Source organism: Prionailurus viverrinus, chromosome A3 (assembly GCF_022837055.1).
Source record: "Prionailurus viverrinus isolate Anna chromosome A3, UM_Priviv_1.0, whole genome shotgun sequence".
NCBI classification, from domain to species: Eukaryota; Metazoa; Chordata; class Mammalia; order Carnivora; family Felidae; genus Prionailurus; species Prionailurus viverrinus.
In genome coordinates, this window is record NC_062563.1 from 58,566,164 (window position 1) to 58,592,647 (window position 26,484).

Sequence of the window (26,484 nt, forward strand, 5' to 3'; positions counted from 1 at the left end):
CCTTTTTACATGATTAAAAAGAACCTCCAATACACTATCATAGCCCAATACTGTTAACGAGGGAAGGGAAAAACAAAGGCATCCTACATCTCACTCTGAAGCGCTCCCCAGAGCCGCTCTGAGACCCAGGGTGGGACCCAGGCTGGGATCCTGAGTTGCTGGACCCTGAGGAGCTGCCACTGCCGGGCCTGGGCACCAGCTTCTCCACTCTCTCCCACAGCAGCCTGGGCTCAATACTGCTGTTAGAAAAGAAAAGAGAAAAGCTAATGCATTATGCCAAGATCAAGTTATAAACATATGCGTGATGTGTCCATCGATGTCTCTGAAATCTAGGTGAGAAAAAAATGGCAACATTTAACATTAAAACAGCATTTAACATTAAATTCACCAAAAGTTAATTAGGTTATTCATGGATTTTTATCTCCCAGATCCTTTTTTAAATTCAAGTATAGTTCACACACGTCACATTGGTTTTGGGTATACAAAGTATCCCAGATAATCTCATATCAAAAATGTTAAGTGACAGGCTACCATTAGCAGACCCCACATCTTCATCACAACTGACAGGAAATGCTACTGTTCAGTCTAAAAGCGTTACTATTTCTGTCACAGCTACAAACTCAGTTTCTTATTATAAAAAATTCTACTTATGTAATCACACACAAAATTATACTATTCTCACAATCCATCAGTGCCTTCAAGGGCCAACACTTATGCAGCATACTCCCTTGTATGGGCTGTGTTAGAAACATGACAGAAAGCACAGGTTGTGATGTACCCTGGCCACGGATGCAATCAGAGCACAAGTTTGCTAGGTTACAATTAATACAGAGACTCAATCACAGGAGAATCCCACAGTCTACCCTGATCATTTAAGGACTAAGAAGGCTCTCTGCAGCTTCTGGCCTGTCTTCCATCTTAGCACTTCAAGTTCTAAAAGGCTAGATGTGCACAAGGCTAACTTCAGAGGTTTGGCGGTGATCAAGTACAAAATAGTCAACATAGTGCCCTTTCCTTCTCCTAGGACGGCACTGGCCAATGGAAATCACAGAGAGGATGGAAACACTCTGTAGCTGAGTAGTATAACATGGTAGTATAACATGCATGTGGCTCCTGAGCATGTGAAATGGGACTAGCACAGCTAAGGAAAATAACTTTTAATTATATTGAATTTTAATTAAGTTAAATTCAAATTTAGATAGCTGTTTAGCTATTTTAAGTAACAGAACAGCTCTACAACCTGAAAATATTATTTGGTTAACTCACTAGTTTAACACAGACTGCAAGTCAACCCTGCACTTTCTTTCATTTGTGATTTCCATACCACTCCCAAGGCATTAGGACATCCTTTAGAGGATAAACTCCCTCAGGTTACAATTGTCTCAGACTCTCCCCTGCCTTCCCTGCCTTTCCTTCCACTTGCCCTTACACAGACAGGAAGTTTTCATTTTAAAACTGCCAAACATACAACTGGATTCAGACTCTTTTTCACTATAGACCAGTTTGCTATTATTCATGATAATGGATTTCCTGGCAGTTTTTCTTTTATAAACTGATGATTTCTTTATCCCAGATGGTTCCATGTTTATGAGCATTTTTATGAAAACAAGTATGATGGAATATTCTGTGCAGTAAACCTATTCTTAAGCTTCCCTCTTCTCTTACCTGGTGGAGTTTCTTTGACCTGCTTGGCTATTTTGCTGTCCACTGCCTTGCAGTGGGGAATCCCGACGTGACAGAACAGGGGAACGAGATGTTGTCCTCACAGGAACCTTGGGGTAGAAAAATATAGCAATTAAATTATTGAAAATGAGAAGAAAAAAATATTTCCCTACCAAAACATATTTTTACAACAGTTTGAATTATGTGAGCCTTACTATTACTACCCCTCTCCCTGATCCTTCTATGCCCTCCACTGATTCAATATGATAGAGAAAATTTAAGTCAAAGGCATCAAAGGAGCCAGGACAAACAGCCTTTCTACACTTCCGTAACATTTAAATGATGTTTGTACTGAAGCTTAGTGGCGGGGGACATACAAAGCATTTTGCTTAGGTAATGTGAGAATCAGAAAAATAAGCTCAAAGAAACCAAACAATGGTCTACAAACGGATCAGTAGGAAATGAAGACTGGTAGGAAGCAAGAAAATATTCAGAGGAAGCAAATTCCAAGTGGAGGGAAAAATTAACGAAATGAAAAAGTGCCTTTCATTTAACTTCACCATTAACTACCAAAAACAAAACAAAAAATTGAAAAACAAAAATCCCTCAATTTAAAAAGAACAAAATCATTTTTTTGGAAATGTTTATGTTAAATTTTTCTTAAAAGACCTTTTCTGAAAATTTTGATAATCATTAATGTTGCAAAACAATTTATAGCTTTTGTATAAATATGTAAGACAGCTGCTAAAATACACTTTGATTCTTTTTGTTCTAGAAGTATATTCTTTATAGACTTACTCATATATTATTCTGTTACTCTGTGTTTAAGTAGAGCACTAACAACAACCATAAAAAGCTAACTGGCCACTGGCTGAATATAACTGCCTAACTATGGAACTTTCCCCACTGTAAAAAGTTCCTTTGAAGTTTCACTGCCCCTTCATTCTGGTGAAGCCATCATACCCTTAATTAAAATAAATAATTTTTTTTTTTAAATAACAAAATGGAAAAAAGAAGCACACATCTGTCTTTCTGCTTCTTACCCTTGGAGGCACCTCGTCACTGTCTGATCTAGACCAAGCCTTTTGGGTGGGGTCAGGTACCTCCGACTTAGAGTCAGAACTCTGACTTAGCACCTCACTGCGGGAAGGTGGACATGGGTCCTGAGAGCGAAGATGGTGGTGTGCAAATTTGGGAGGAGAAGGGTCACTGAAGGAATGGGATCGCGAGACAGGGGAAACATTGTTCTTGAGAGATGCCAGGTGGGACCACTGTACCTTACAAGAAAACAAAACACAAAACATTCAATGCGTTCTGCATAAAACGCTTTTCTGGTCAATACCAAATCCAAAACAAGAAGTAGGGGAAGGCAAACTGGGGCAATACAGTACTCGGTAAGCCAAGCAGTGGAACAGTTATACTTCTAAGGGACGAAGCAGTCTGGGGAACACAATATATAGAAAAAAGCAAATTTACATTTATAAAGAAAACTCTTTTAATATCCAGACTAACATAACAGATAGCAGTAAACACAAAGATTAAGGAAACAAAACAAAATCACACAAAAAAACCCTCACAGACTCCTAGTCCTAAAAGGGAGGACAACATGCTACATGCACATCCACGTCAAAGCAGAGAGTGGACAGGCAGAGAGAGGGAGAAAAGAAAAACCACAAGACAGACACTGCCATACATGCAGACCTATCTATCCATCCTCACATCACCTGGTCTCGTAAAATTTCAGACCAAATAACCACAGAACACATTTAATGAGCAAAGACAAACCCCTATGTGTTGGCAGACTACAGCAATACAACTTAAAAACAGCCAACTTTTCAAATACACCGATTTTCTTTCTTTCTTCTCTCAAGTCATAAAACACTCATGCTTTAGAGATTGCTATACATGTTCACAATAGTTACAAAAAAAGGAATTTTGGTTTCTTTAGGAATATTCAATACTATCATTCCCTCTGCTGCTGCTACTGGAGTATGCCTTCTACTTGACAATTGAAACAATGTTAACAACAACTTGTCACCTGAGTTAATCTGGTTGCTTTTAAGTTGGGAAAATAATCTCTGAAATAATCTGTATTTTATTATATTAGATTGCAATTTATATAATTCCAGCTATGCTATCTATTATATCAACGCACTTAATGAGAACTAAAAATACCAAATCACAATTGGCTCAACCTTTCTAAATGCAAGATTCAGAATAAGTCCCATAGGAGAGGGACAAATTCCACTTACTGGCATAATCCCAGACTGCTTAAATGTTTAAAATTTTCAAGTGGAAAAATGTGAAACAAAGCATTATCTGCAACTATAATAAAAATTGGGTTTAAAAATAGAATCCTATGTGAACAGTCTCCTCAAAGAATTTTTTCATAAGCATAGGTTACAGCCCAAAGCAACTTTAGGTAAAAAGAAGAAAAGGGAGACTATAATCATTAACATAAAAGTAGCCTACATAATTCAGGAACTCCTATTTTCTAAATTGTTAGTGGCCAAATAGATAAAAATTTTCTATTTGTTGTAAGTTTAACTTTCAGAATAAAAAGTTTAGTCCTGGACTCTTCATCCAAATGTTGTTAAACAAACCTACTGTACTAGTCCCTCTTCCCTTCTCTCTCCCCCCTTTTAACCTGTACTGTTTTCTTCACAATCTGGCTTGTGGCTCAGCTCTTCTGTGAATCAACACACTGCTGACTGCATGCAAATTCCTCCCTGTCCCCTAACGCCCCCCACCCCACAAACACATGCTTTGCTTATTAGGTCTGGTCCTTCTTCTTTTTTCTTTTCTTCTTCTTTTTTTTTTTTTTTTTTTAAACAACTCCTCCATACTGGGATTATTTATTGTAAAGCATGTTCAAATCCTCCTTGGGATTTTTTTTTTTTTTTTTCTGAACACCACAGCTACTTCAATCACAAGAATATGAACTTTTGTCCCCAAACACATGCAAGCATCCGTGACAAGTCAACTCAGGCTTCAAGGTGCCAAATGTCTAAATGTTATTTATTTTCAGTAAGAGAATGGGAATCTGTATTTTAAGGACCTCTCAGATCTTTGACATGGATAATCCCTGCTATTAACTGTTTTCTCTGGACAGGACAGAGGGTTCTCTTTTAACCACATAGCACTCAGCCCAGGGGTTCTCCCTCACCTAGACAAGGCAGAATGCTGTGGTCAACCTAATGAAAGGACCTTTCCCCTGGCCTACTTCAGGGAAATGCATACTGAACCTACTAGATCATATCTTCTTTTGGATCTTGAACCTTTTGAGAATCTAATGAAAGGTTCTTTTCCCAGAAAAAATAGGTACATTTGGACAAACCAAGAAATTCTATATGTAATTTCAACTGGGCTGTCACTGGATTTCCAAAAGCCCACTCATGCAACTGGCCAGGAACCAAGGATCAAAGGTTAAGAAAAGGTTCTGGTTCTCCCTCTATGTACTTTCTAAAAACAAACCTGAAAAATTTTTGAATTAGAGAAAGGAGGCATTTGTTTATGAGCATCTGAGTTAGGAAAGACAAAAAGACTAAAAGAAGTAATCACTGAATCTAGATATCCTTAATGAGTATAATAAAAATCTTTTTAAAAAATCCTTCTTTTCTCTATCAACTAAGGGGATATCACCTGTAAGTTAATTTAGAATCACTCCTGCAAATCTCTTTTCTTCCTAATGTGGTAACAAACCAATCCGTGAATGTTACAAGCAGGCCCATGGCTTAGTGAACTACCGTGTGAGTCACCTCAGCCCACAGCCACCGGGCTGTTGCTACCTGTGGCTCAGCTGGTCTCTGCAGGGCAGGATGCACAGACTCGGAGTTGCCATTGGAAAAAGACTCTGATCTGGAAGGCACTGGTGGCTCCAATACTCTGCCTGTCTGCTTAGACTGGGCTTCAGGGGAGCTGTGGTTAGTTTTCCTAAATCTATCTTCCACCTGCATCAGAGAATTAGAAGACATAACTCAGTGTTAGTAGGGAGAAGCAGAGATCCCAAAGAAAGCTTGAGTGGAAGGGCCCTAGAGAGAAATTTTCTCTTTTCTCTAGCTACAAGGAAAGAGAGGAGGCAAATATAATAGGGCTAAAATTCAATTTGAGATAAACAAATATGAAAATAAAAATAAAAATTAAGCCTTTAAAATCTCCTGGCAAGAATTCTAAGATTGTACATGACGATAAACTAGAAAAAAAAAATGAACGTCACAACTAACTACACCAAAAGATTAAGATTAGAAGATTATCATCAGGAATTCAAAACACATTTCATCGTACCCAAAACAAAGGCATTCTAGGATGCGGAGAACACTTGCTCCTAGAATCTACTCTCTGTGAGGGTGAGACGTGGTGGAAGGGTGCCACCTACAGGCCAGGTTTCAACACACTGCAGAAGTCAACCAGCTTCCAGGACTCCTAGTATTCCAAAAGTTACCTACCGCTTTGCCACATCATCACCAGGAGGCTCTGGGTGGCCCAACTGCACCAATTTCATTAACAAATCACAATCAGTGATTTGTTAAAAAAGTCAGTATAATTGGGCTATAGGCACTGTTCATTTTCATGGTGGTTTTGGAAAAATAGTTAACCAGGCCACCATCCCCTTATGTACATTTTAGGAATGATTTTGCCATATAATCTTCCCTCTGTTTAGTGCTCACTTCACCCAAGAGTTGTTTTACAGAGGCACTCTGGTCGTCTCTGGAGAAAACACCAAGCAGATAAGGGACCGCAGGCAAGTGTCCTTTCACTTGTCTGAACCACATTTTCTTGGCTAGAAAACCAAAAGACTGGCTCTGATCTGCTCTCTGTGTCCCTGTCTAAGCTTACTATTACACAGCTCCTAAGAGTCATTCTACTACTTCCCAGGGAATGAGCAACACCGGATCAATATTTAAGCAACAAAGGAAAGAAAATACCTCTCGGGTTCTGTCAGTGGGCTCATAGTGGGGCTTAGGCTCTGGAGCGTGATAGCTTGGCTTGCTCCTTTCCTGCTGCGGTGGCTGCTGCTGCTGCGGGTGCGGCCTCCTGTGGTCATGCTGTAGAGACAGGAGATATGCTTGTTCTTGTTGCAACTGCCTCTGGAGCCTCTCTGCCTGCCGGTGCTCCTCCATCTCCCGCCATCGGCACTCCTTGGAGAGGGAGAGGAGAACACTAAATCTATGGGCCACCGCACAACTTGCCTCTTCTCTGGATTCATTCTCAACTTTTCACAAAGACCATGCCTTCCCCCCCACCTTTTTTTAATCACAGAGCCAAATGACTGGGATTTTAAATAGCGTATTACCTGTGGAAAAATATGACAGCTTGTTGCTAACCATAATATCACTGGACAGAGAGAGAATTCAATTAAAAGTTGGTTTTGGTGGTTTCAAAAGTTAGTGTACTAGGCAAAAATCCTATGGCATGTGCTTTGAACTTTCAGCCTTTGGCATTCTAGTTTGTTCACTGAATGCCAAGTTCTGTTCAAACCCTTGCTATCTACCAAAGAGAACAGTTAACTCTTTAACAGGAAATAAGTAAGTAAATAGAAGCCACCTCGAAATGTGCCCAAAGCAGCATGACCACAGAGGACATCTCCATTTGAGCCTGTCAGCCCACAACGCTAACCAAAATGGTCTGGTAATCACCACGGCTATGCCCAAAGCTCAGGGGAGGGATAGAGAAATGAGCCCTAATGCTACGGAACAAGACAGATACAGGGCGTTACCAGTAACATGGCCTGCTCCTGGAGCAGCTGCTGCTGAAGGATTTCCAAGTGCCGCTGCTCCTCTTCTAGCTGTCGCCTGATATACTCCTGTCACACAGAAATTACCCAGCGATCAATTTATCCCAAAGGAAAGCATCAGAACCACCTGAATGGAGCACCAAGAACCATTTGCCCCAATGGTCTTCAGTGGTAATTCACTTAGTGATGGATATATTATGAAACATATAGTGAAAGATTGTCCCCAAGATCTTCAAATTGGTCAACGAAGATCTAAAGAGTCTAATAAATGATGATATACACTCTACTGATATACACAAAAGTATCTGATAGTTCTTCTGTAAGAACGCAGCTGTTAAATACAATTGCAGGATTTCAAAGAACCAGGATATTCCTCTTAAGGATGGTAGACCAGAGAAATCAAGTTTAATTAGATAAGAAACCAGAGGGTTCTCATTGCCCTAGAGGGTTCCGATGAATCATTTAAAACAAGCATGGATTGCCAATTTTTAAAACCCCAAACCAAAACCCATTTTAATATTAAAACAGAACAAACATGATTTGTGTTTTCTCTGATGACACAGAAGGTACCTGGAATGACTGTATTCTGAAAGCCATAACCTGTGAACACCAGACTCAGGTGGTTTCTCACAAATGAACAGGCCCAGGCTCTTCAAGAAGAGACTGAGTGTGTGTGTGTGTGTGTGTGTGTGTGTGTGTGTGTGTGTGTTTGTGGGGAGGGGGCGGGGAACTTATTTTCAAGGGGAAGAGAATGACAAGCCTCTGGATCAATGAAAACAGGTACATACCCAAAACATGTAAAGAGGAGAAATCCAACCTTGAAGTTGCATGCATATTTAATAGACTAGGAAATCAAGAGACGTTTGGAAATCTCAGATCTTTAGAAAACCCTCAACCTTCCATTTTCTCAGTATCCTCATTTGAGAAATGAGTATCAAGAATATTCTTGGGGCACGTGGACGGCTCAGTTGGTTAAACGTCTGACTTCAGCTCAGATCATAATCTCATGGTTTGGGAGTTCAAGCCCCACGTCGGACTCTGGGCTGACAGCTCAGAGCCTGGAGCCTGCTTCAGATTCAGTCTCCCTCTCTCTCCCTGCTCCTCTCTCGCACTCTGTCTCTCTCTCTCTCTCAAAATGAAACAAACATTTAAAAAAATTGGGGCGCCTGGGTGGCTCAGTTGGTTAAGCGGCCGACTTCAGCTCAGGTCATGATCCCGCGATCCGTGAGTTCAAGCCCCGCGTCGGGCTCTGTGCTGACAGCCCAGAGCCTGGAGCCTGTTTCAGAATCTGTGTCTCCCTCTCTCTGACCCTCCCCCGTTCATGCTCTGTCTCTCTCTGTCTCAAAAATAAATAAATGTTAAAAAAAAAAAATTAATAAAAAAAAAAAAAACATTCTCTTGCAACTCTCAAGATTTTTTGTAAGGCTCAAATAGGACACAGAAATTAAACAACTCTGAAATACAAACAAAAGAAGTTTCCTTCCTTTTCAAGAAGGAAAAAAGCTAACTGTTCCAGAAAGGGAGTAGACTAAGAGATCTAAGAAGAGAAGTTTTATTCTGAAATTCACATTACGTCTTTACAGTGTCTAATGCTGACCATCCACTTGTACCATGGCACACATTTTAAAATAAAAATAGCTATACATCTGAGCTGGACAGAAGTTTTAGTTAACCAATAATTCTGGTTTAGAGAATGCAGGATAACACAAATCATGACATATACATTTCCTCAGAAACCTTTATCTTATAAAATAAACTTTACCCAAAAAAGCCAATCTGGGGGAAAGTGTATCTAGAAGGGCATTTGCAAAGACACTCTGATTCCAACCTGGGCTCCAAGTCCCATTCCTCCTAGCCTAACCTTCCACGGCACATGCTATGCCAAGCACTGACCTAGCATGACATGTGGCCTTCCCCTGCAACAGCTGAGAAAGGAATCTGAGTTCCAACTCACCTCTTCTTTGAACAAGACTGAAATGAACCATAACTTGAAAGACCAAATTAGTACAGTCGTTTTGTCTTTTTGCCTTCAAAACACAAGGACAACCAGGAAAGTCACGTCTATCCAAACCACAAATGTCCTAACATACAATGAGCACGAAGAATACAATCATACATGTATACAAACATGCAGAAGTGCAGTTTCTTACAGCACTGTTAACACGAAAGATTTTGCAACAGAACAAGGAAAGCAGAATAAAACTACTTTGATACCTATCTATTTTCAAGAAGAGGTAAAGGATACTTGCTATACACTGCTAGGAATTTACCCAAGGGATACAGGAGCGCTGATGCATAGGGGCACTTGTATCCCAATGTTTATAGCAGCACTTTCAACAATAGCCAAATGATGGAAAGAGCCTAAATGTCCATCAACTGATGAATGGATAAAGAAGATATGGTTTATATATACAATGGAATACTACCTGGCAATGAGAAAGAATGAAATCTGGCCATTTGTAGCAATGTGGATGGAACTGGAGGGTATTATGCTAAGTGAAATAAGTCAGGCAGAGAAAGACAGATACCATATGTTTTCACTTATATGTGGATCCTGAGAAACTTAAGAGAAGACGTGGGGGAGGGCAAGGGGGAAAAAAAGTTACAGAGAGGGAGGGAGGCAAACCACAAGAGACTCTGAAATGCTAAGAACAAACTGATGGTTGATGGGGGGTGGGGGAGAGGGGAAAGTGGGTGATGGGCATTGAGGAGGGCACCTGTTGGGATGAGCACTGGATGTTGTATGGAAACCAATTTGACAATAAATTATATTTAACATAAAAAAAAGAATACTTGCTATACATGAATGTTAACGACTGTCACTAGCACATTAAAGATTAAGTATTACTCTCACATACTCCTCTCACCATCACATTGTGAGAATTACCCCTAGGAGACTTAACTTTCAAAAGCTTAATTACTTTTACTCTTCTTTGCAATCCCTAAGTATAAATCAGAATGTGGGGAAAAACAAAACAAACAAACCCAAAACACACCAGTGCTGACTGGCCAATAATGTCAATAGTAACAGAAATATCCTTAAATTCTCAGGAAGAAATAGTACATGTGCAGAGAACCTGAAGCATATGATCAGTATCAAGGATAGTAGCTGAATACTCAACTGTGGAAGTTAATACCATAGTTGATAAATATTTTAAGTATGAATTTCAAGTATTATTTAAATTGGTCTCCATTCATATCTTTCCTCCTTTACCCAAAGCTCATAACAAAGAGCGATCAATTCAAAGATGTGAGAGGTGAAGAGGTTCTGAGGGGCTCACACTGACAGCACAGACACAAAAGCACAGTCCATTCAGGGAACAGAGATTTCTAAAGACAACTATAGCTGGCATCAATAAAATGCTCTAAGTATTACCAAAATATCATCTTTTCTGGCTAAACAAAACCACGATGTTATTAGTTTTTCTAATGCTACTACTGAGTTATATACAAATATGTTTATTATGATATTCAGCCACTGGATAATTCAAACATTCCTTGTGGTTGGTTTTTCAGTTCATTAAAGAAAAGGCTAATCATCATCCAGATATTTGAGGTTCAAAGCATTTAAGCCAAGCCCAAAAAGAAATATTCAGAAATCTTTTGGGCATCACACTATTTGGAGACCACTCAACTGACTTCAAGAGGTTTCTAAATGTAAAAATTTATCCATCATTTTTAATTCAATTTATTGCTGTGCTTCCAATTGTGCTTCGGCATTTTAAACCTCTGAAATCCTGAATGTGTGTGTGTGTGTGTGTGTGTGTGTGTGTGTGTGTGTGTATACGTGCGTGCACACGGGTCTGTACTTTGAGTCCCAAATCCCCCAACTCTACAAAGCAACCTCACATATGACCTCACATATGCATGGTCAGAACATTCTTTTGTGAACTAACCTGTTCTCTTTCAACTCTCCTCTTTTCTTCCTCTGCCCGTCTCCTCTCTTCTTCTTCTTTACGTCTTCTTTCCAGTTCCTCCAGACGCCTCTTCTCTTCTTGTTCTCTCCTTCGCTGTTCACGTTCTTGCTGCCTTCTAGCTTCACGTTCTCTCCTTTGTTGCTGCGCAAGTAAAGATATGTAATCAGCAGGTATCTTCTAACTACTGCTCTCATGACACTCTGCTGACCATTTACAGGTAGGTGCTAATGAGGGGAAGTTCACAGACCCCATCTCGACTGGCCAGCTATTTCCACACTGCTCCTCCACCCCACATGTACCAGCTTCCTCATAAATATTGGTCAAAGGTGGGGTGCTTCTGTGAATCCTTACACAGTTTGGTTTCGTTTGATATCAATTCCCCATTCTTCACTATACTACGCAACTAAAGGACAGGGAATTCTTTATCCATGCACATCACTAACAGAATTATCCAGGGCCCTTAAATCAGAAGAAAAAGAAGACAAAGGAATAAAGGAGAACGGAAGTAAAGCAAAGAAAAGAAAGAAATAGTTAAAAAGAGGAAAAAGAAAGGAAAAAGAAATTGACAATAAGAATAAGAAATGCCAGTATTATTCATAGTAATGAATTTAAGAAACTGCCACAGCACACATGCATACTATATGTCCTGCACTGTGCTCAGTGTTTGATATTCTTTATTCCATTTCCTTTATCTAATAAAATTTTCAAAACAAACCTGGAAATAAGTATTTCAATCCTACTTTAGAGATGAGCAAATAGGTTCAGAAGAGTCACGTGATTTGCCCAGTGTCACCCAGCTAGCAAGTCCCAAACTAGAAGGGCCATTCTGCCTCTAATGCCTGTAGTATTAACCATGTGCATCCTACTAGCAGGTAGGTAGACTCACTCTGACAACCGTTCCTAATCCAGGCTGTTCTATATAACCCCTAAGTATAGAGTAGTGGGACACACTGGGCACCTGTCTGGCTGCTTTTCTCATCCAGCCCCAGATATCTGTTAATAAGGCACTTCTACAGTGTAAAGTATAGAATTAACCAATTCTTCCCACAAATATGAAAAATGCTAGCCTCTAGACTAGGGCCATCTAATAAAACACTCCAGGATGATGAAAATGTTCTGTCTCAGTACTATTCAATAGAGTAGCTACTAGCCACATGTTGCTACTGAGTACCGAAAATATGACTAGTACAACTGAGGAACTTCCTTTTCAATTTTACTTCAATGAAGTTAACTTAAGTTTAAATAGCCATATATGGCTAGTGGCTACTGTACTGGACAGCACAGGTCTAAAGAATACACAGCCATAGAATTTCTCAAGACACAGGAAGCTGACAGTATTACCACAAACTTCAATGTGGCACTAAGATTATTAAATAAGAAAGTTTGGGATAAAGTTATTGGGGATATTAGACATAAATATTTATAATAGGCATAAAAGCAGGTATTTATTATAGTCTGAGTATTAATTTCTTCCCCCTCCCCCCCTCCCACACAAGCATTCATTCTGAAGATAGACACTTAAATGATTTCCTAAGAAATATAAAGAAATGTCTTATATGTGGAACCCTTGCACAGAGAGGATTTCTTGGTACCTGGTCTCTCTCAGCTGAGTGTTACATAACCATTACTCTCAATACAGTTCTGAGTTAGCTTCTGGCCCCATCTCCTCTCTCATTCCATATATTGCATGGTTTAGTTATTTTTCTTTAAAAATTTTTTTAAATGTTTATTTATCTTTGAGAGAGACAGAAACAGAATGTGAGTGGGTTAGGGGCAGAGAGAGTGAGACACAGAATCTGAAGGAGGGTCCAAGCTCCGAGCTGTCAGCACAGAGCTTGACATGGGGCTCAAACTCACAAGCTGTGAGATCATGACCCAAGCTGAAGTTGGACCTCAACCGATTGAGCCACCCATGTGCCCCTCATGCTTTATTTTTTTCCCAGCACTGTCTGCTCTTAGAATTCAACACACAAAACACAGTTTCCCCTGGGTGTGGGTAGGGTCGTAGAAATAAAAGAGTTCCTGTCCTGGTGTTTAGAAACTACAACTTTAATGGCCAAGGCATTTTTATTAAATTGAAACATGTACACTGTCCCCATACAATGTACTTGCTGCCTGTCATTTGCTAGCTTAATGCCCATATAGGCACATGTGCCATGGTGTGGGGCTTGCATTCAGGGCACCTGGCCCTGAGCACTGTGCTGCACCCTTGGGAGGAAAGAGGACTTTCTTTTTAAAAACTAGCTACTGAGGGGCGCCTGGGTGGCTCAGTTGGTTAGGCGACAGTGATGATCTCACAGTTCGTGAGTTCGAGCCCTGCATTGGGCTCTGTGCTAACAGCTCAGAGCCTGGAGCCTACTTCAGATTCTGTGTCTTCCTCTCTCTCTACCCCTCCTCCTCACACTCTGTATCTCTCTGTCTCTCAATAATAAATGAACATTAAAAAAAAATTTTTTTAAACTAGCTACTGATAAATAAAACCCACAAAACCACCTCACCCTGCCCCAGGACTTCATCAGCAATATAACACAGACACTTGAGGAAAGAAATCTGAGAATCTCATCCAAGCAGTGTTACTGGAGCCTTTCTACTTCAAAGCAAATTAAGTTAAGATCTTTTATTTTACAACTTTTGCTTTTTCCATTCAGGAACAAAAAGAAGAGAGTGGCTTTTACCAGTACGTTACTTATAATATAAGCTCAGAATACAACCATTTCTCTGACACTGGTAATAAAAATCCCCATATTTTGCCAATTGGGAAACAAGTTTCTTTGCTTTAAACAGAAATTCTTTAATTCTTTCAGATATTCCTGACTAGCCATGTCTTCCAAAGGAAAGCATCTTCTGAGCTTCTCTATTGAATATAAAGACATTCAAAATAAAACAAAAAGCCTTCTAATAAACCTAAAACATAAAGAATCTCATTCGATCAGTTTTAAAGCTTAAAACAGTTGTGAGTATTTTCCTCTAAGAGGTGAACATGGAAGCTCTGTGGAAGTTTCTGTCCTGAGGAGTGAGAGTGGTTTTGTGTACTCTACTATTTTTACAGACTCAGCACTGCTTAGTTCTGAGAACAACCATGGGCAAGGCTGGCAACAATCAGGACACTTTCAGGTTTTATAAAAGAGAAATGACTTGCTAGAATACATTGGGTTTCGCAAACACCTGGCAGGCAAGGTAAGAAGGGCCTCACCTCTGATGAAAATAAGAACCCACAATCACAACAAAGGAAGACAGAACAGCTACCTGACAAGATATGTAAACAATTTCCCTCCAAATCTGTCAGACAAAAGGAAAACAGAAAAACAAAGAAAAGGGAAACAAAATCAAAGGCAAGCAGTATCTACTGCCCTTAAAATTGCCCCTTAGTTTCAGAGAACTTAGGCTCCAAGTATATCGGATTAATATGAACAGGTCAGAAGAGGCAAAGAACCTTATGCAATGAATTTTACAACTTTTAGATAACAAAAGTAGCCAAAATGGGCTAGAGGGGTCCTTTGAAAAATTTTAGTACACACCATGGAATCCTAGAAAGACAAGTGAAAGGACTCAAGGGACAGAGGTTGTGGTCCTGATTCTGCTCAGCTTCCCTGTTACAAGCCACTTCCCCTCTATGAGCCTCAGGTTCCTGACTTGTCAGAACAGAGTTATGTGTGGTGGGGGTGCGAAGGAGGCAGTGTGCATCGGAAATCATCATGGTGTGGAGTTTACAATGGTTATTATTTTGAAGAAGTCAATAGTTGGTGTCTACAATGAGAAAAAGTGTTTAAAAAAGTCTTATAGGCAATGAACTCTAAGAGAATCATTCCTCTGCAAAAGATCTGCCCCCCACACCATCCTGTGGAGGGCGCCCTGATGCACTGAAATTAAGAGAGGAGAGAGGTGAAGAACTAGCATGGTAGGTGTCTACATCAGCAGTCTCTAGAAGTGAACAAGACCATCGAGTGAAGTCTAGGAAAAAAACACTCAACTCTTATTTACTTGTATTTGTAGCTCACCCTTTTTAAGATAGCTATTTCTGCATGTTTTATAATATACATACTCAGTGCAAAGGTATGTTAAGTAGACATATGCGTCAGATATATGCCTTCAGTTTCTCTTACCCTCCATGCCACTGCGCTATGCTAAGCAATGCCACATGACCACAGAGATGCAGACCCACAACAGCCATAGAGATGATGTGCTTACTGCCATTTCCTTATACAGCATGCAAACTACTAAAAATTCCTTAATTTTTACATATGATGTTGAAGGTCCCATTTAGACTTATAGTATTACAGTAACAGAAAGAAAAGCAATAGCCTGCACTTGTTTCTCTCTTATACTAAACAACAACAACAACAACAAACTTTAATGAAAGCAAAGCCATCCCTATCTCTGCTGACGCCTCAGCTATTATCAGCAAGGACTCCTTCAGGAAAGAGCCAGGAGGGGACACAACTCCAAGGAGAGCCCTGGAGGTTGCCATGCTGAGGTCTGGGAGAAACGACCAACCAGCAGCCTGCTACCACACAGCTGGCAGCCAGATGCGGTCTAGCATCCAACTCAAACCAGCCTCCAGATGCAAGCTCCAGAGAAGAAAAGCGGAAGTTGCAGAGGAAAAGCAGAGAGGGAGCGAACCAGGGTCAGAGCTGACTTTCCACATGCTAGGCCTCTCACCTGGAGCTGCTGCCTGCCCCAGTGCACCAAGTGCAGGTGTGATCTCAGGCCACCCACTCCCCAGACCCACTTCTCATCTCCCCTCTCCTGAGCTGTTGTCACCTTGACTTCAGGAAATGGCAGGACCTCGGTGCACGTCCTCTGGTCACATGGGCTCTAAAGTGGAAGCACTCATTCTCCTTCAAGGGAGTAAGCCTCCAAGTGGTAAGACATGTACAATCCATTTTCTTGGTTGTTCCCAACTACACTGAGGGCAGGGCTCCTAGCCCATTAGAAAATCTTGACTACTTTCATGTAACTAAATGCTACTACTAAGAGGCAACTTTTAAGTGATTTTACAAGGAGCTTTTTCCACATCATTTACATTTAAAAACATTTTTATTTTTTTAATTTAAATTTTAACATTAGGTGCAACACTGGTTTCAGAAGTAGAAGTCAGTGATTCATCACTTACATATAACACTCAGTGCTCATCACAAGTGCCCTCCTTGATACCCATCTCCCTCCATTTGTTCTCCGTCATTAAAGAGTCTCTTGTGGTTTGTTTCCCTTCTTTTCTTTCCCCCCACTTCCCATATGTACATTTTAAAAGTTTAAATTAAAGTACTAAGTACTTTAAAAATTCAAAATGAATTATAAGGTGTATGTCAAAAATAAGGTGCCCCATTTCTCCTCACCCCCAATTCGTGATTCCCAAGGTAGAATCACTTCCAATGCCTTTTGTTTTTCTCACAGTATTTGCCTCCTGATTTTTAAATAACACTTTCAAAAGAGCTATTTTTAAAAAAATGTCCACTTTAGACACCATCTATTGATTTCTCCCCCAAAGAATATCCATCCACAGCACCATTCCATGTTCCCAGTCTAGTCATGTGACAATTTCTGATTAAATGAAAACCACATTCAAGGCAAAATTTAGTGTTTGGAGGAGCTAATTGCCTTATTTTTGTTGTTGTGGTCTCTTTCACTGGTTTTCTATGGGTCTATCACAAAATCATCTGTAAAGTCTCTTGCACCACCATAGTCCTCCTTCCAATATGGTCAAGTCAATCAGGCATTCTTTCTTCCTAGAGATTTAACCTCTCACACCCCTTTCTTCCCCTACACCAACCAAGACTGCTTGCTCTCCAGGCAGCCTATGCTTGGCCACCAACTTCCTAGGAATTCTTTTGAACTCTCTCCTGTACAGGATCCTGTTTCCTGTAGCCCTTGCCACTTTCGTCCTCATTTGCTGGAACACGTTCTCCAGTAGCTTCCTGAGAAGTGAAAACAAGGCAAAAGGCTTGAGGGACTTCGCAGGCCACAGAACCTTTATTCTCACAAGGTACATATAATTTTGACTCAGGCTAGTAATTTTCCCTCAGATTTCTGCAAGCACAGCTATGTCATTTTCTAGTTTCTGATGGTGCTCCTGGAAAATCTCAGACCATTCAGATTCCTGATACTTAGTACAAGACCCATGCACACCCCAACCCTCTACCTGCTCCACCCACCATGGCTTTTAGGATGTTCTTTTCATCCCAGACATTGTGAGCTGTCAAGACGACATATGTACCTTTGTATGGGTCTTTTTTCATTCATTGTGCAGGAGACTCAGTACATCTTTCAGTCAGTACAGAAATTTGTATTTCTTAGCTCTGGAAACTTTCCTTGAATTAGTTCTGTAGTTCTCCCTACAGTAATTATTTCCTACACCATCTAATTAAATGGTTGTTAAACCCCCTGAATTGATTTGGTTTTTCTTCTGTTCATCATAAGCTTAACCCCCCCGCCCCCCACAACGTTTTCGGAGTTTTAATTTATAAAAACTTTTCAGAGGCACCTGGGTGGTTCAGTCAGTTAAGGGTCTGACTCTTGATTTTGGCTCAGGTCACAATCTCACAGTTTTTGAGTTTGAGCCCCGCACTGGGGTCTGCATTGACAGTGCAGAGCCTGCTTGGGATTTTCTGCCTCCCTCCCCATCTCTCTCAAAATTAAATAATTAAAAGTTTTTAAAAAATGTAAAAACTTCAAAAATTCTTAGTTTCTGAACATCGTTTCATGAATATTATTTGTTCTTCTCATTCGAGGGATATTAAGATCCTACACATGTGCATGTGTCTGTGTGTGCAATAGTTTCTGTTCCCTACACTATTTCCTTCAAGATCCTTTTTCTATTTGTCTTTCATGTTAAAGGTTTTTCTCAGTGCCCACAATCTTGGCTGTCCATTCACATTTAAGACAATAAAAAGGAAATTATAAGGGCTATGGAGAGTGGTTGGTAACTATTAAGCTTCACAGTAAGATGATGGGAAGCAGCATGGGCATTTCACTGGGGCTTTTTGTCCCTTGGGCTAGTCAGTATCTCCAGAGAGGAATCTCTGCAGTATTCTCAGAATCCTCCCTATCTCCTGCCTGGGTTGAGCAGAAGGTGTAGGAAAAGAAGATGGCATCTGTAATAAGTGTGGCCGCCAACACTGGGAGCTGAGGTGAGTGTGCATGCAGTCATACTGGTGAATACTTAGACTTCCAATTAATGCCTTTGTTTTCACTCTTTCTCTCTCCACATACTCAGTTGTGCCTGAATTCTTCATATACTGAGGCTCTGTTGTTCACTTTTTCTAGGAAGTCTATATCTGTTCCCACAGGGGAGAAGGAACAGAGTAGCCTGGCTGCCTGGGGTGGGAGAATCTAACTTTCCATATCTACATGCTGTTAGCCCCACCTGTTGCCTCTCATTTTTGACTCTTCCAGAATTTGCAGTACTAGCCTTCTTACAGTCTTTACTCTCCCATGTACTATCTAACTTCCACAATTTGGTTTCCTTTCTTGTTCTTGTTGTCCTTGTTTATACCATTTTTGTTTCTCAGTCACTTCACTGGGATTTCTCAACGAAAGTGAGGTAAGCATTGGGGTGCCTGGGTGGCTCAGCTGGTTAAGCATCCATCTCTAGATTTCGGCTCAGGTCATGTTCTCACGGTTTGTGAGTTCGAGCTTCACATCAGGCTCTGTGCTGATAATGCAGAGCCTACTTGGGATTCTCTCTCTCCCCCTCTCTTTATGCCACTCCCCTGCTTGCACTCCCCCTCTCTCAAAATAAATATAAAAAAAAAATTTAAGTGAGGTAATAAGCATCATGTTATTTTTTTCAACTGTTTTCCTAAATCAGTGTAACAGTTATTATGTAATTATTTGCCATAATTAAAAAAATTATGTTTTATTCAAAATGCACATCATAAAATAAGAGTAAGCAAATATCTTACAAACATGAATAGGCTACAACTGATGTTCTCAACTGTCAAATGAAAGCCTCCGAAAAGCTTTTTCTTGTTTCCTATGAAAGAAACTCTTGGTTGCTAAATCAACACACACACACACACACACACACAAAAGACCATAAGCTCCTTGAGAGCAGGAATCCTGTTTCACTTATCTTTTCTGCTCTGTAGTAAATATCACAATAAATACTTTCTTGGGTTGAATCCAACCCTCACACCGAACACACGGCATCCAAGAGAAAAACTACTGTGATTTTATCTCCAACATTTAGAGTTTAGAGTAATAAAGCACTAAAGAATCCATTCATATCTCTAGGTCCCAACAAGATCCAATCAAATCATAACGCCATCTTTTCAAGATCACTTGGAAAGTACATAAAAGCTTAAACAAGAATTGTTACATTTGGTTAGTGCCTCATACTTTACACAACACACCTTTTATGCCTCAGAATATTCTACAAAATCCTTTAAAGTTCTCTAAGGTCTCTCTGGAACTCAAATTAGAGATCTCAAACCCAGAAGTCCATTTAAGAGCAGGCATAAATTTCAAGAACAAGTCCCTTCTTTCCAGAGATGCATGTAGGACTACAAATGATTGATTCATCCATTTGAGAAATATTAAGCACTATGGTGAGTATACAAAGATAAACTAGACAGAGCCCTCTCCTCCAAGTCTTGTAGGTAACATAAGTCACATGCTTTTTAAAAATCAACAAGACAATGTGGAAAGTGCTGTATTTCCTAGGACTGGCCCACTAAGCAAGTCCTGTTATGAAAACCAACTGGTTGACAAGACTGATGGCTAAGGCAAAAAACAATGCAATTACTGATTCTTCTTCCACATTATGCTCTAACATTTGAAAGTGTAAATTGGACTAAGAGCAAGAATTTAAACTATGAACCATAAAAACCACTATACTCAGAAGAGGCTCTTAATTTAAGGGAGGGGAGACAATTAAAACTAAAAGAAATCCCTTAGTAAATATACCTTAATAGATGATTAATGTGAAAAACTGGCCTCTTGCAAAAGAACCTCAAAAGAAAACAGCCCAAAATAAAACATATGCCATCAACCATCAACTAAGTAACATCAATTCATACTGGATTAACCTTATGCCTGTGATTTCAAATAACAAAACCTATGAAACTCTAATGAACATGCCTTTTCAGGCTTACCCCACTAAGAATGAAAAACATGACATAATCCTTTGAAGCATTTGCAAATTGATGTCATCATTATTTTCTTAAATCACTCTTTGAAAACAAAATCAAAGAAACTAAAAAACTGCATGATGCTATAAAGTGATTTCTACATCTCTCAAATTATAAAGAGAATTCCTTATTATTTAAATTTTCCCAAGCATGCCCAAGTAAATATGTACTTTTCCAGCTATGCTTTAATTAGGCTCCCTTTCTAGTTTGGTATTTAAAAGTAATGCTTTCATCTCACAATTCTAAAAACTTTTCTAAATAGATCACGTTGATAATGGTGAGGTCCATTTAAACACACTTCACTGGACTTACTATTGTAGAAACTAACGGACTTTAATAAACCAGTCTGGTTTTCACATTCAGCCATTTCCAAGCACTTCCGGGGTCATGTTACTCCACAAACATACCACCAATCCTTGAGGTTTTTTTCCTGCCAGTTCTGATGAGGCCTTAGTAGAAAAATTATTTGCTTCTCCCCAAAGACAACTCTTCCCCATCTTTAGGCAACAAGTAACATTTGGTGAATTAAGCTAACTCTTACAAAATTTAACTGTAAATATAACCAGATGCTAGACTAGGATGCCAAAAGAACATGTGAGAACTTATAAGGAGGCTGAAAGACAAGACAGCTACCCTCTGCAAAAAAAAATGGAGCTGCTGACAGAGAAGGCAGGGCGTGGGCTACAGGGGCACCTGCACACCCAGATGCATGTATGTAAAAAAAGGTAGCACTGTGCTAATATGTACTTGTGATGGGAGACAATCATGATCTGCCAAACAAAGGCCTTCATGTAAGCAAAGTGGGGTGAGGAAATGGTTCCTATTCCTTTAAGATATGTGAAGATCCGGTTGGGGTAAAGGATCTGGTTGGGGTAAAGCACCATGCCTTCCTTCCAAGATCTCGCAGCCAACAAATACATGGGGCAGTTTATTAACTTTTTTTCTTAGAAACGTTTACATTTTTCTAGTGTTATAATTCAGCTTCAGTACTGATCTCACTTCACACAGAAAAACTGTTTTTCTCTTGCTTTCCTTTATCTTTAATTTTTTCCACTTTCACCCACCCCTCTAAGATTTTAGTCACTTTGAAATTTGTAGAAATGACAGGAATGAATATAACCATGTGTCCTCTTGGTGGAAGAAAAAGCAAAGAAACCGCTGGGGCTGACACTAACATTTACCCCCAACTCGAGGCAGCTCAAATCACCAAGTGACAGCTACACCTCCAGGGCCTAAAAAGTCTACAGAGCATAGGCACTGTGGTCATCTTCCCAAAGGGGAAGACTGGAGAGACAGGAAATTGGTTTGTTGTCTTTTTCTTTTTTCTAAGGAAAGGATAAATTCTAACCTTAACTGAGAAGTTTGATTGTGACTCTTCCATACTAAAATAATCAATTATGCATATTAAAAAAAAAAACAACAAAACGAGAATGTGCTGATGGCACCAAAGTCCTGCTAAAAAACAAATCTTCCCTAAGAAATTTCCTTTTTCTGAAGTTTACTAAAGTAGCACACCAAACACAGACAAATGTATCTTGCTTTTACCAATAATTAGGTAAGTTTTCTTGAGGTCGAAATGAGGAAGTATCTACTAGCAAACGGAAACTTAGTGAAATATGTAACAGTTCAAAAAGCATCTGAAGTACACTAACTAACATGGCAATCTTAACTTAGACTGCTGATCAGATGTTCTCTTCATATTTGTATTAAAATTAGATGAAGAATGAGAAAACATGCTAATCAAATATGTGGATGTGGTGGGAGTAGGAAGACATAGTTAATAGGTACCAAATCCAGACTCAATGCAAAGAGAGCACAAACCATTAGGATAAGACAACAATACAATCAAATATTCATTTGTGCCCAAAGAAAAAAATAAAGAAAAGAAAGAATGGAAGAAAAAGCTGGCCTGTGAACAATTTTTATGGGGAAAAAAATGAGCTAGAGGCAACAATTCTATTTGAGCCAGAGGTGTGATGATGCATCTAAATATGAAAAGTAAATGGTAATATTAAAATTTTTGAGGCTGGGTCATTACCACACGGGGTCTTGAATATGGATGAAATACTTAGAGTAAGCGGAGAAAACCCTGAGTGGATCCTGATGAGAAAGACTGAGGAGCAAAGTCAAACACTAGAGGAGCTGTGAGGTCCAGAAAAGGAGTGGACGAAGCTGCCAGTACAAACTTGGCTGCCTGAGCTCAGCATTCTCCCCTTTTTAGCCTGGGACCATCCAAAAGCAACAAGGAAAATGGAAAACAGAAACAGAAACCTCATTGTCAGCAAAACTGAGAGACAAGACTCAAAAATATCTGCAAGGGCTTCTAAGATCTCCAGTTCATGCAGAAGCCAAGGAGGAGGAAGCAGAGGAAAACAAAGGAGAGAGATCCTATCAGCACATTTCAAGGAGCAAAGGAAGAGTGGAGTATATACCCATACAGATTTCTTAAAGATGAAGAACTTAGGCAGGGCAAAAGCACCAACCTGCAAAGAGAGCTCAGAAATAGAAATGGTGGTGACAGGAGTCCTTAGCACCAATAAGCCTGATCTTATGGCAGCTGCATAGAAAGGAAAACCTATACTCAGTTTCCCTACAACCTTGACTCTTGGGCCATTTCTTTTTGCCAGTCATTGCCAGATATTTGTCATCTCCTTTCAGTTTTAACTGTCATTTATCTTATGACTGAGGCTAACCATCTTCACCTACTTTGCTAATAACAAAAAGAATCCCTATTCCCCACACAGTTCTGATTGAAGGTTTAATGACAATAAAGGGTTACAAATCATTTATGGGCTCAAATATTCCCAAATTACCTTCTGGGACCTAGAGTATAGACAATGCTTAATTACCCTGGGCTAGAAAAAAGGAGCTAGATTACCAAGAATCTAAATCAGTGGATTCTATTCATGCAAATGTGCCCTGTTTCATACCTAGCTCCATCTTTTCTGATTAAGAGGTGCCAAGAGGTGACTATGAGTTTGAACTTTTACTAAGAAGTTGAAATTAAAGGGCTAATTAAAGCAAGTAAAGTGCAAAGTTCTCACTTAGCAGACATCATTAATCCTCAAGTCTTTATTTTAACTAATAAAACAAAATGGCTGTAAAACTTTAGTGTCTCTCCTCTAGCCAGTGCTGGTCTTCACTTTGTAATCCTCACTCCCTACTGGGCACAGAGGCTGGATAACGAACACTTGTCTCACTACCACTTGGCCCGAAAGCAATTTCTGTAGCAAATTCTGTGTTACAAACGGGCTGGAGCTAAAGTTACAAACCACCAAACTAACCTGTATCGTGTCCTCAGGGAAAGTAGAGCCCAGGATTTAAATGGACAGTGGAGAATGTTGCATAAAGACACAATTGGAAATTGAGCCTTAAAACTTAAGCATTCTCATATATGAAGTCCACGGTCAACAGGCAACCTTGAAAAACACTGGACTACTCTGGGTTTCTGTTATGTTCAAAGAACATGGAGAAAGTCTTAAAAATACTACAAAAGAGTTTGCAAAGAAGCCACAAAAAGAGTTACACAAACAGCAATATTGTCCCTCCTACAGAGGAAGGTTATGTCCTATGTTTTTTTCTGCAAGCCCAGGCTAAACATTTCCATTCTCCTTAGCTAGACAGACATTGGTTTTCTAACTCAGGTAAAAGTATAAGTTTTGCAGAATTCAGGCTATAAAACACACAAAACAAAGATTCCCCCCAACCCAAATACACTCCTAACTAACTTGTGTAATATGTGCTGTTATCTAAATTAAATTCCACTGTTTAGTATCAATACAGGGCTTTTTTGTTGTTTGGGGTTCTTTTTCTGCCATAAGAAATGTGAAGCGATAAGGTGTATGAATTAAGTGGAGACTACTATGAATGAGAAACTGGAAGTTGTATTATTATGAATGAGAAACGTGGAGCTGTGAGACATATTATGAAAGGTAGTTAGGAAAATAAAATCAAAACTTTCTTTGAGCCCCAAGTGAAAGAGAAATAACACTTCTATGAATCACAAACGAACAAGTTGTGGGTAACCACATCACCAGTGGTGCTTAGTATTAATGAATTAAATGAGCAGCAGGTAGTACAAAATGTATTTCCCTATCACAGGATATAATTAATCTCACTAGATAACAATTAGATTACAGAACAGCATTTGTATTATACCCAACGTAATTCTTTTTTTCATCCCTTATTATAGTGTGTGCCTAAAGTTAAGGCATTTATAAAAAAACTGAAGTTAAGGTGTCTGTACCAAAAAAAATGTTTTTCCTGTGAAAAAGTCTGAAGTTTCAGAAAAATATGTACACATGAACTTAGATCCAGAGGCCAAGAGAAGAAACTAAGTCAGGTCAAGCTTGAGCTGGCCAACTTAAACCACAAACAGAAACAGCCTTTCCAGAACTGGTATGATGCGGTCTCTGGGACCCTGCTGCTCTGCATCTAGCACAATGGTGGGGCAGGTCCTTCAGTTTTTACAAGCAAGGAAAACATTTCAAAGACCTCAAGGAATGTGAAGACCTGACAGTCCGAAACCATAGACAGAAGCCTTCCTTCTGAAGTTACCTGACTAGCTAAGTTACCTAACTAGCTAGTTACCTGCAGGGGAAAGGTATCACATCAGGAGGCTACAGAAAACATTCCTTTGAGTGTCTGGCTACCAGTGTGAATAACGAAAGAGAATACCCACTGGACATTTCCCTCTTCCTACCTCTTCCAGCCTCCGCCTCTGTTCTTTCTGCTGCTCAATCCGTTTCTGCCTCTCTGCCAGCAGCTGCCTTTTATATTCTTCTTGCTCCCGGAGCTGTTGCTCCTGCAGTAGCTGCTGTCTCCGAAGAGCCTCGGAACGTTCCTTGTTCTCCTGTTGCAGTCTCAAGAAATCCCGACGAAGCGTCGACTCACCAGGCACGTTGACAATGGAGCTGTAGGAAAAGGCAGAGCTTTCAGGAGTACTCACAGATCACTCTGCCCTCCGGATGAGACAGCAGCCTCAGCATGCTATATTCCATTTCTCATTCATCCTCTTAATGAGTTCCTTCCACCCTGGGACTCAACTAAACATGGGAATAACTGTATCTACAACTCAATAGTATTACATCCTTTATCTGTTTCTGTCCGGGATGTCTGCATGACAAGACATCTCTAACTTCGGATTCTCCAATCAACTCAAACCCTATAAAAGGAAAGTTGAAATCCTCTTCTCCCACTTCATTAGTCCCTCTCTGACCACCTTATTTCCCACCAATAAAAGCAACATCACGTTCTGAGTCTACCACAATAGAATGATCAGAGTAATCTTCAGCACTACCCTTCCCTCCTTCTTCTGGTCCACTAAGTCTTGTCACGTATGCCCTCCCACTGCCTATTTCCAGAGTAAGCAGCTGAGCCCAAGTGGGTCCCAAGAATGAGCCACTGGGAGATAAACAACATCATTCCTAGCTGGTCTCCCTGCTGAGAGCCACCACTCTACTTCCAATGCCCAGAAATAACATGGCAAATCAATCTCCTGAAACCACTCTCTCCTTCTATCATACTCCTATCCAAAACAATTATATTTCTCATGAAATCGATTCAAATTACTAGAAAATATTTAGTCTCAGATGGATTAAAACATTCTCCTATGTATGAAGAAAAGGATATTACGGAGTTTTATCAGAAGATTTTCTCATCTCTTCATGTGCTCTCTTCAAACCCCCACCGCCCACACGTGGGTCCCTACAGGTCTCTCAACACGCCCTTCCAGCCTCCTTTTGTTCAGTAAGTTTTGTGTGGCTAAAGCACAAAGGACTGCCAGGCAAGACCATTATTAAAATTTCAAAATCTCATATTCCTTGAATAGTTACTATAAGGTTCATACTAGCAAACCTTTTAACCTTCTGCTTCACTGTACCTTGGGAAGCCACAGATAACCAAAACATAGACTAGTAGATGGGTCAGGACATTATACACACTTGTAGAAAAAATGCAATACTGGTAACCACACTTGTGGGAAGAGCAAAACAAAACAAAAACAGAAAACATTTTAGTAAAGACTGCAGTGTTTTTCATGGAG

At 39.9% G+C, this 26,484-nt stretch overlaps 1 protein-coding gene across 50 annotated transcripts in view; it reads right to left on the reverse strand.

Annotated features, from left to right (window-relative positions):
• The window catches only part of MAP4K4 (mitogen-activated protein kinase kinase kinase kinase 4), a 194,069-nt gene that overhangs the window by 29,313 nt on the left and 138,272 nt on the right, over window positions 1-26,484 (reverse strand). For 8 of the 50 annotated variants that reach the window (XM_047851577.1, XM_047851576.1, XM_047851572.1 and 5 more), the window contains 8 exons: window positions 25,144-25,354; window positions 11,293-11,454; window positions 7,379-7,465; window positions 6,588-6,800; window positions 5,451-5,612; window positions 2,706-2,939; window positions 1,666-1,772; window positions 88-239 (listed from right to left, as the gene is read on the reverse strand). In XM_047851577.1, the coding sequence (XP_047707533.1) occupies window positions 88-239; window positions 1,666-1,772; window positions 2,706-2,939; window positions 5,451-5,612; window positions 6,588-6,800; window positions 7,379-7,465; window positions 11,293-11,454; window positions 25,144-25,354 (1,328 nt within the window). The remainder of the gene's footprint in view (window positions 1-87; window positions 240-1,665; window positions 1,773-2,705; window positions 2,940-5,450; window positions 5,613-6,587; window positions 6,801-7,378; window positions 7,466-11,292; window positions 11,455-25,143; window positions 25,355-26,484) is intronic. The other 42 variants (XM_047851608.1, XM_047851594.1, XM_047851610.1 and 39 more) reach the window with 14 other exon arrangements.